General features: G+C 46.8%; 1 protein-coding gene across 1 annotated transcript in view; it reads right to left on the bottom strand.

Annotated features, from left to right (window-relative positions):
• KSR2 (kinase suppressor of ras 2) overlaps positions 1 to 9804 on the bottom strand; it is a 431769-nt gene extending 421965 nt beyond the window's left edge. The window contains exon 1 of the mRNA XM_070385590.1: positions 9380 to 9804. Within this exon, the coding sequence (XP_070241691.1) occupies positions 9380 to 9559 (180 nt within the window). The 5' untranslated portion in view covers positions 9560 to 9804. The remainder of the gene's footprint in view (positions 1 to 9379) is intronic.
• Between the last annotated feature and the right edge of the window lie 411 nt (positions 9805 to 10215).

Raw genomic sequence — 10215 nt, forward strand, 5'->3', positions numbered from 1 at the left:
TGAGCTAGTAAATCCTGAACTCAGACTGGGATCCAAGCAGTCGTACTGCAGAGCCCAAGCCTTCCCGACTATTTAGCTCTACTCTTTCAAGCACTGACCCAAATTTCCAAGGACTCAATTATGCTATAATTTTTGAGCCTTCATCTCATTTTTCTCTCCTGGTCCAGGGAAATCGAAGGCATCCATCTTTGGAATGCATCCATGGCTTTAATCAATGGCTGCCTAGTAACTCCAGGGGGCCCATGCTTTCAGTCTTTATCAAGAACAAGCTTTCCATTATGACAAAACACAGAAAGAAAGAAAGTGAATGTGTTAGTCACTCAGTCGTGTCTATTCTTTGCAACCTTGTGGACTCCTCTGTGCATGGGATTCTCCAGGCAAGAATACTAGAGTGGGTTACCATGCCCTTCTCCAGGGGATTTTCCTGCCCTAGGGATCGAACTGGGGTCTCCTGCATTGTAGTCAGATTCTTTACCATCTGAGCCACCAGGGAAGCCTGAAATCACCTCAATGCTCAAAAGCAGCACTGACCAACTGAAATACACTTTGAGCTGCCTGTATCACTTAAAATGTTCTAATAACCTCAGGAAAAAAATAAGATGCAGATGAAATTAATTTTAACATAGTTTGTTTAACCCAATATGTCTAAAAAAAAAATCAATGAGCTATTTCACATTCTATTCTTTATTCTAAGAGTTTGGGATCTGGTGTGTATTTCACAGGGGCTTCCCTGGTGGCTCAGTGGTAAAGAATCTGCCTGCAATGCAGGAGCCATAAGGAGATGCAAGATGGATCCCTGGGTCAGGAAGATGCCCTGGAGGAGGGCACAGCAACCCGCTCCAGTATTCTTGCCTGGGAATCCCATGGACAGAGGAGCCCTGCAGGCTACAGTCCATAGTGTTGCAAAGAGTCGGACATGACTGAAGCGACTTGGCATGCACCGTAGCACATGTATTTTACAACTATAGCACATTTCGATTAGAACTCGCCACATTTCAATTGATCAACGGCCAAAGTGGCAAATGGCTGGACCTTTCAGATCTACAATCCTCTTCTCATCTTTCCTTTTCTCTGTGAATGCCCTGCTTTGTCTCCATCAGTTCTGTATTTCTCTTCCATCACCATCGAGAATGGTCACTGATGGGAGCATGTGAGTGGTGGAGTATTCCATCCTCACCATTCTCATGAATCCCCCAGCTCCCATCTCGGATCACACTGCTCTGATTGTCTGTTCTTCCTCCTTCGCCTGCACTTGCCCTCAGCTTTGCTTTCTTTGCTCCCAGGTCAGGCCCTCTTTGGGACTCCAGAGAGGAGCTGTCAACCTCTTCCCAGAATCAAGGCTCCCTGAATTTGCAGGATTGGGGTCAGATCAGTGACTCCAAACCTCAGTCAACTGGCTTGTAAAACAGGAACAACTATAGTTATGGTCACTCCCCACTGGAGAGACATTCCAAGGGTCACAGAAACCCTGCCAAAGAAAATCAGGCTTTTTTTTCCTCTCCCATGTCTGTCCCTTTTCCCTCCCCACCCCTCATCTTCTCCATCCTCCTTCCTGGATGCCTTGTCCCCCTTGGCTTCCTTGGCTTTTGAATACCTTCCATTGCCCAGCTCCAGAGCAGCAAGGAGGAAGCCCAGGTCCCACAGATAGAGTCCGATGCGGATGGCTGGAAGACAGCCCAGAAAACCAGTCGTCCTCAGGGAGAGGAGGAAGACTCCTCAGTTTTCTACCCATTAGAGGAAGGATTAGAGCTCCCTAGTAGAACCTTTCACAGAGAACCCTCCACAGAGAACCCTTCAGAACCCTTGTTGCTGAGTCAGACGTTTGGGATCACACTCCACCCATGTCCCTACGAGAAAAAGGCAGAGGCTGGGTCACTGCAGGCTGGCCACCATCTATGGAAAACCACGTGCTCCTCTCGTCTATGCAGGTTCCCAGGTCCTTCTCAACCAGAAACAGGAAAGATGAAATTCTGGCCTGAGACAACTGCCTCCTTAAACCCAAGCTCTTGGTCATCAAAATACAGGCAACCAAAAATCAAAACAAAACATAAATCCAGACTAAGGATATGGAAAACCAGGTCCTTTCCCACACTGTAAGTAAAAGGATATTTGGCAAGACCTATCAAAAGTCCAGAAACTTTGCATATTGCCAGATCCAGCAATTCTACTTCGAGAAATCAAAGACAAGCATTACTACAGGCCACGAGGATGTCTACCACAGTATTATTTATAATAGTAGAAAATGGTAAACATATACAACTTTAAGAATTACATTAAATAAGTTAAATAAATTTTCGTATGTTCATATAACACTACACAACCATTAAAAATATTGTTTAATAAGGTGAAAAGATATTCCTGACATGTTAAGTGAACTTTATATATCCAGCCTTCCTCAAATCTCCAGGCTCACAAACCCAACTGTCTACTTCACAAACATTAAATGTCTAAACAGGCCTGAATCGTCAAGCCCAATCTGATGCACCCCAAGTCTTCACACTTCAAATAATGGCACCGCCATTCATTTAGTTCTTAGGCCAAACACCTAAGAATAACCCTCAGTTCTTTATTTCCCTTCGTGCCTCACATCGATTCGTGAGCACCTCTCACACCCGTGAACTTCTGAGTCCAACTACTTGCTCCATCTCCCCATCATCACTGGAGTCAAAAGGACCGTCATTCCTGGCTTTGACTCCCACACCAGCCTCCCAGTTTGTTTCCCTGCTCCCAGTCTTACGCCCCTATTAACTATTTTCCCTGCAGCAATCAAAAGGATCTTTAAAATAAGTCAGTCCCCAACCCTTTTCACAGTTAGAACAAAATCCAAGTATCTTAGCCAAGCCCTCCATGACCAGGGCCCCGTGTCTTCCTCCTACTGTGCCCCTCATCCCTTCCCCACTCACTCTGCTCCAAATACAGTGGTCCCTGTGCTGTTCTCATAATATGTGGAATGTATTCCCACCCAAGAACTCTGTACCTGCTGTTCCCTCTGCCTTGCACACTCCCCAGATATTTCATGTCTTGCTCCCTCACGTCTGTGAAATCTCCCCAAGGGGTAGGTAGGGCCTTTGCTGATCGTCCCATACCCCTCTCTCTCTTTCCTATGCTCTTTTGGGTTTATTTGGGAATTTTTCCATGTGGTTCAGTTACATCAGATTGTTCACTAGTCCCGAAAGAACCACACCTGCCAAATCCATATCCTTGAATACGAACTCCCACGCAGACCATGGGCTCAACTACATAATTTGCTTTGGCCACTAGCATTAGTGCGACATTAGCAAAGGTTACAGAAGCAGAGGCTGAAAATGGGCTATGAACTGGAGCCTGCCTTCTTGGAACACTTGCTGCTGCCACCATGTAAGAAACCTGGATGACACTATAAATCAACTATACTTCAATCTTAAGGAGACAGAATAGAAGGAAGGGAGGAAGGAATCTGAGGTGTCCTGCTGGAAAGGCCATGTGGAAGAGAAGTGGGGTGCCTTAGCCAACCACTAGCCAACCGCAGCCACGTGAGTCCACACGGGACCATTCAGTCTCAATGGACCCACCAGATAACCACAACTACACAAGTGGCCCAGGCAAGATCACAACTGGCCGGCTGAGTCCAGTCCCAACTGCAGACTTGTAAGCAGATAAATAACTGTTGTTTTAAACCACTAAGTCCTGGGTTGGCTAGTTTTAGAGCAGTAGATAACTATTACGCTAGCTTCTCATTAGCTGTGGCAGAGACTACCAGCTCTTCAGTCAGTTTGGGCCCACTTCACCATCTTGTTGGCAATGTTGTGACTCAATTCTAGCCAACAGAATGCAAACAGAACTGATGAGGGCACTTTCAGGGGTGAGGCTTTTAAGAGGCTTTGTTTTCTCCACACTTTTGTCCCTTTCTGGATGCAAACAAATGACAATGTTGCAGAATGGAAAGGGCCTGGACCATGAGAGAAACATCCACCAACCAAGACAGCAAGAGTAAGACTTCCACTCTACTGGAGCCATTACACATTTGGGGATCTATATAGCTTCACCTAACTAATACATAACTGAGATTCTCTATTCACTTGTTTATTGTCTGTCTGCCCCAACCCCACCTTGACATTCACCCATAAATGTAAGCACCTTGAGAGCAGGGGCCTCACCTGCCTTATTTATCACTGTGTTTCTAGTGCCTAAAACAGCTCTGGGCACACGGTGAGTGTTCACTAAGTATCTACACCTGTCAGAAATTAAATATGGCCAGAGGGGCTTTGCAGGTCCTCCCACTTAGTGGCAGTCTTGTTCCCCAACATCTAAATTCAGGCTGGCATGTGACTTGTGCCAACACATAAAAGGCAATGAAAATGACATTGTGTGACTTCTGAATCTCAAGACCCTTTGCAACTTTCGCTGTAACCCTCTTGAAATACTGGGACCATGTAGAAACCCAGGTGATCCCACTGGAGAGTCCACGTGGAGGGAAAGGCTCGGCTCTCTCAGCAGCCAGTGCATCTGCCAGCTGAATGTGGCCACATGGTAAGTCCAGGCCAGACCAGCAGAAGAACTGCCTGGCCGATCCCAACACACAGAATCACTGAAAATAACGGGATACTGTCTGAGGTCCAGTTTCCCAAACATAATTAAGTCTAGGTATGGTCTCTCTAACCATTATTAATAATTGAGATAGAACAGATTAAAAACAAGTAATTGGTAAGTGATGGCTAGAATGCCCTTGCTGTATAAGGAGATTCTGTTACTTACTTATCCCCCAACCCAATCCCTGATATCTCCCTCCTCTTATAATTTAACCAAAATAGAACCCAACTCAGGACCACCCACACCTGGCCACTGCCCACCAGTCCTAGGGCCACTCAGTCATCTTTCAGATGGTCTCTGTGCCTCCAGGTTCTTTCACAACCCATATACCCTAAAGATCAAGGATCAGCAAACTACAGCCCATGGGCCAAATCTGACCCACCGCCCGTTTTTGTAAGGCTTGACCTGAAACCTAAGAAAACATTTTTAATGTAAAAAAAAAAAAATTAGAAGGAAAATAATATTTCATGACATGTGAAAATGATATCAAATTCAAGGTTCAGGGTCCCTAGGTGAATTTTTATAAGAACACGTTTATTTCTGGATTGTCCGTGGCTACTGCAAGCTACAGCAGCAGAGCTGAGTGGTTGCGATGAAAACCTCATAGCTCACTAAGCCTCAACACCTTACTATCTGTCCCTTCACAGAAAAAGCCGGCTGGTCCCTCCTGTTAGTTCCTCTTACCATCGGACTAAACTTTAAGCAACTTTTTAATTGTATTTCCTCCAAAACCTTTAAAAATTTCCACCTCTTCCCTCAAAGAGATAAAAACTTTGTTGGTCTGACTTCCCAGTTCTAAGGCAGACCCCAGGAGTTTGTGACCTGAATTCGTTTCTTACGAAGATCTCCCAGGTACTCGCCATTCTGGGCCAACCCATCTGTAAGCTGCCCCTTGAAGGCAGGACAGTGCCTCTATCGTTTGTTGTTCTGGCCCAGAAAGCTCCTCTGGCCCACTGCAATTGAAACCCTCTCCATCCTTCACTCCATTCAGAGTCGCAGCTTTTTAACCAAGAATGCTTCCCTAACCACTCTGCCCCATGTTTCCCTGGGTGAATTCTATGGAACATCAAGCCCAAAAGACATCTTTGGAAAAAGACGTCTGCAGATGTTCACCTTCCTTGGAGTCACAATGTACAAATACGGCATATTAAAGGCTCTGAGAAGTCCTGCAGTCCAGATGCCTATCTATCTCTTTTGCTGAACTCAGCCTTTCCCCAGTGAGTAAACTATGGGATTTATTTTGTCTACAGAATACTTGTTGACCACCAGCATCTAGTACAGTGCCTGGAATTCAGCACTTGTTGAAAAAATGAATAATGCTGACATCCCATGGAACTAGGGTTCCACAAAACATACTTTGGAAATGCTGCTCAAGCTCCTTCTGCTGTCCCTCTAGTCTGAGCGTTTCCCTCCCATGTCGCCTGCTCCACACCACGTGATGATCATCATCACCATCAAAGGAGCAAGCATTGCACTACAGACAGTGTTAGACCCTTGAAAATGTCATCTCTTTTCATCCTCACAACCACCTCTGAGGTAGGTAATGTTATTCTTCCACTATTTTGCCAAAAATGAAACCATGGGTCAGAAAACTTAAATCATCAGGCCAAGATAAAGTAAGTGGAAAAGCAAGAAGACAAGACTACATAGGTCTAACTCCAAAGCTCATGACCTTTCTTCTCTGCCAGGGTGCCTCCTGACAATGTACTGTGGCCAGCGTGGCTGGCTGCCCACCCAATATCCCTTCTAGCTCTCTTCTGCTAACAGAACCCTGGTTTTATACAGAGTAGCAACAGATCAAACCAGGAAATGAATTGCAACCACCTAAATCAGTCATGACAGTGGTCCCATTGCCTTGCAGCTTGGATAAGTGATTTGACCTACTGCTGGCCAAGACGACGTACTAAAACAACATTTGTGGGGTAGTGAGGAGAGGTGTTTTACGGAAGCCAAACAAAGATATGAAGCCTTTATTCCCTCCCACTCATCTGGTCCCCCTCTTCCCTACCTTGAACCTGGGTGTAATGATGAAAGCTTCAGCAGCCATCTTGAAACTGTAAGATAGAGGCCATGAGAATTCACAAAGATATCAGTCCTGATGTTATTAAGTCACTGAGCCAACTCAAGCAGCTATATACCTCCAGACTTCTCGTTGCTTGAGAGAAAGAAACCATTATTTGCTTAACCACGCCGGTTGGATTTTCCGTTTCACACAGCTGAACACATTCCTAATGGATGCAGATGCAGTCTCCCATATCACTTACTGTTGAACTTAATCATTATCTCACATGTACGTTATTACTCTTGTCTCTCTCATCATAAAGTATGCTTCTTGGAGGGTAAGTCCATGTCGTATATTTTTGTTTCCACAGGGGTATAGGCAAGAATTTCAGGAATGGTCTGTTCAATTTACTGCTTTCTTTAGTGCTTGTGAGCAGAGAGAGATCATCGTCGAATAGCTGAAATATGGCTTCTATCTCTTATTTAGTCTTTCCATGGTGTCAATCGGAAAGCATGCATCAGAAATACCTGTTTATTAAACACAGCCTACTGGGCCCCCTCAAATCCCAACTGAATTAGAATCTCTGGGGTTAAAGGCTGAGAATGGACATTTGCAATAAGCTCCCCCAGGTGGTTTTGATACACAAAATTTGACAACTTCTGGGATTCAAAAACAACAACAACTGTGGATCCAAAACCTATGTGAGGTTTGGCAGGACTTGGCTGGACCCTAAGGCACCAGCCCTCCTCAGGGGCCCTACCTTAGCCCTGGAGATCTAGGAAGCCTAAATTGGCATAATTGCTCAAGACCCTTTCTTGGGCAATATAGATAACGTAGCTGGCACGCTCTGTGGCATACTGGGATTAGGAAACAAACAGATGCACTCCCAGTAATTGCCACCTCCCACCATACCAGTGCCTACCTCTCCCAGTTTAAAAAGAAACCTCTATGCAGAAAAGAAGCAATGAAATCAGTGGTCCACTGCAACAATCACCATGAGCCACAGAGCTCTCAGAGGATGAAGCGTGTTGAAAAGAAGAAAAGAAAACTAGAGAAAGTTACATACTGATACACAAGCTAGCATTTGGGACTCCTGACTCAGAGGATCAGAAGAGACCTCCGGTGGCCCTTTTGGGTTATTTCTTTATTTACAGCATGCAATTCTGAACAGAATCTTCTCTGAGGCACTGCTCAGAGATGGAAGGCTGGGCCAGGGCATCCCACACTTTTTCTTCCATTGGCAGAGTCCCAGCCTGCATGGCTCTCCAAAGCTCCGAGAAAGAAAATACCTGTGCCTCCCAACAGAATTCCCACGCCTCTGCTACCCCTTGACACTTTTGCATTTCTGACAGTTATTTTCCAGGTGACAGGTGCACACAGAGACACATTCTAGGGGAGCAAACAGCATAGTCAATATACACAGACACACACACAAACTTCACTTTCAAACTGATGGCCTTCCTGCCTGCTGACATCTAGCCAAATTTAAAACCACGGAGGAGAAAGACTTGAAAGTGAATCAGAGAGAGGTGCTCATCCATGCTGGGACGGGAGCACAAGGGCTAAAAGATTCAGCCTGGGATTGAAGAGTGCAGGCCTTGGAAACTCGCGGGCTGGAACGAAGGGCCCTCCCAGCTCTGCACATGCCAGCTCCACCACGGGGAGAACCACTTTCCTCTGTTCCCAGCCCCATGGCCACCACCCTCAGCAAATGCCAGCTAATGGGAGTTCCCACATTTCATCAAGCCTCAAGCCATGTGTACCACCGGCCGGTTTGAGGAAGGGAGGTGAGTTAAACCCTTCAAGTGTTTGGAACACCGTGGATGCCAGGCATTTTCTAAACCTCTTGAAACCTTCCTTTGACCAGATGGCCTTGGAAAGGAATAATTTCTGCCATCTTCTTTCTGAGTAACTTTGCATCCATCCTACCTCCCACCCCATCCCACCCCTCCCCCCGGACAAAATTGCTTCAAACTCCCCCTCAAGTTCTGTTAGAGAGAATGTTATAACACGCCAAAGATAACTCCTCCTCCCGACCCCCCCCCACCCTTTTTTTTTCACCGTCCCACCAAGATTCCAGAGTATTTTCTCACACCACCTGTGTGTGCCGATCCAGGCTTTTTCATTTAAAAAAAAAAAAAAAAAAAGCATGCTTCAGGCCTGCAACAGCTCCCTGAATCAAAATGATTCTACTGGAAATGGGGAGCTCAACGGGGAATTCTTTTTCAGGCATCTTGCCTCCTGACATGTGTACCCCTGAAAACAAACAAACCAAATCCAAGGAGCCAAAGGTGGGGGGCGGTGGGCGGGCTGGGAAGAAGACCGAGAAAGACGAGGTCTACATTTATAGGCAGTCCCATTCCGCGAGCAAAAACCACCTTTTGACCACCTGCAGAATGCGCAAGGTCACGTGGGTTCTCTGCAGCGCCTTAATGTCTTTACCCTGCACACAAGCCCCCCGCGGCATATCAACAAATCCACAAGCGGAAAAAAGAGAGAACTCACTCCTCAGAGAGGAAGCGAACGATAACCACAGCCGCCAGAACAATAATAAAGACTAACAATTACTACTACTGCTCCCACCACCCAGCCAAGCGGCAGCCGACAGCGGTACAGTGAAGGGACATCCAAGCGCAGGGTTTGCAAGATAAATCACAGAAGATCGAAGACCGAACCATGCCCACCTTGCAAACCTCCCACCCCCTCCACCCCACCCCCAACAAACAGAAGGGAAAAGGGGATGGTGGGGGAGAAAGGGGAGGGGAGGAAGGATTGCTTTTTTTTTTTTTCCCCATAGGCAACACCTACCTCCAAGGTCCGGATTTCTTTTTGTGTGAGGTCGTTGGAGGTAGCACATTTGGTCCTAAGCCCTTCCAGGTTGGAGATGCTCAGGTCTATCATATTTTGGACCAACTCGCACTGCTGTAAGGCTTTTTGCAAACTCAGAGGCTGCTGCTCCTCGCTTTTCGTCATGTTTTCCTCATCCATCGCTTGCTCTGCAAGCCCCCTTCCCCTCCTCCTCCTCCCAGAGAGAAAAAAGGGGGGTGTGTGGGGGGGAGTAGAGGTAGTCTACCCCCTACGCCTCTCCAACCACTGCGACTTCTCAACAGTGTCTCATGAAGAAGAAACCCAACATCTCACACAGGGTTGAGGGGGTGGGGGTGGGAGGAGGGGACAAGAGCCAAAATTTATTATTTTATTTTGGGGTGTCAAGCAGACTCCATTAGAACGTCTCCCCTCTCTGAGTCTCTGGTCCCTGAGAAGAAGAGATGCTGTTTCTCAGAAGCAAACCAGGTGATGTGATGCTGTCTGTACACTTGCGGGGGGAGAAGGAGGAGGGGGAGGGAGAGGAGGAGGAGAAGGAAAATAGCGCTCACTCTTTACACACCGGCTCCGTGAAGGACAAAATTATATATTTTTGGCTGGCTGGCTTTTATGTCAAAAAAAATCTGGTTTGCCCCCCTCCCAGTTGCAGTGACACGGCATTGTCCACCGTTTGGGGTGCTTTAGCGCGTTCTCAAGATGCTGTCTGCATTGCTCCCGCGGCTGCGGCGGCGACTGCGGCTGGCTGCTGTCTCGTCCTCGCGCTGCTGCTGCTGCCGCCGCCGGGCTCCGGGGGTGACGGCTGCTGCATTCGCTCCTGC

This window comes from Bos mutus, chromosome 17 (genome assembly GCF_027580195.1).
Source record: "Bos mutus isolate GX-2022 chromosome 17, NWIPB_WYAK_1.1, whole genome shotgun sequence".
NCBI lineage: Eukaryota > Metazoa > Chordata > Mammalia > Artiodactyla > Bovidae > Bos > Bos mutus.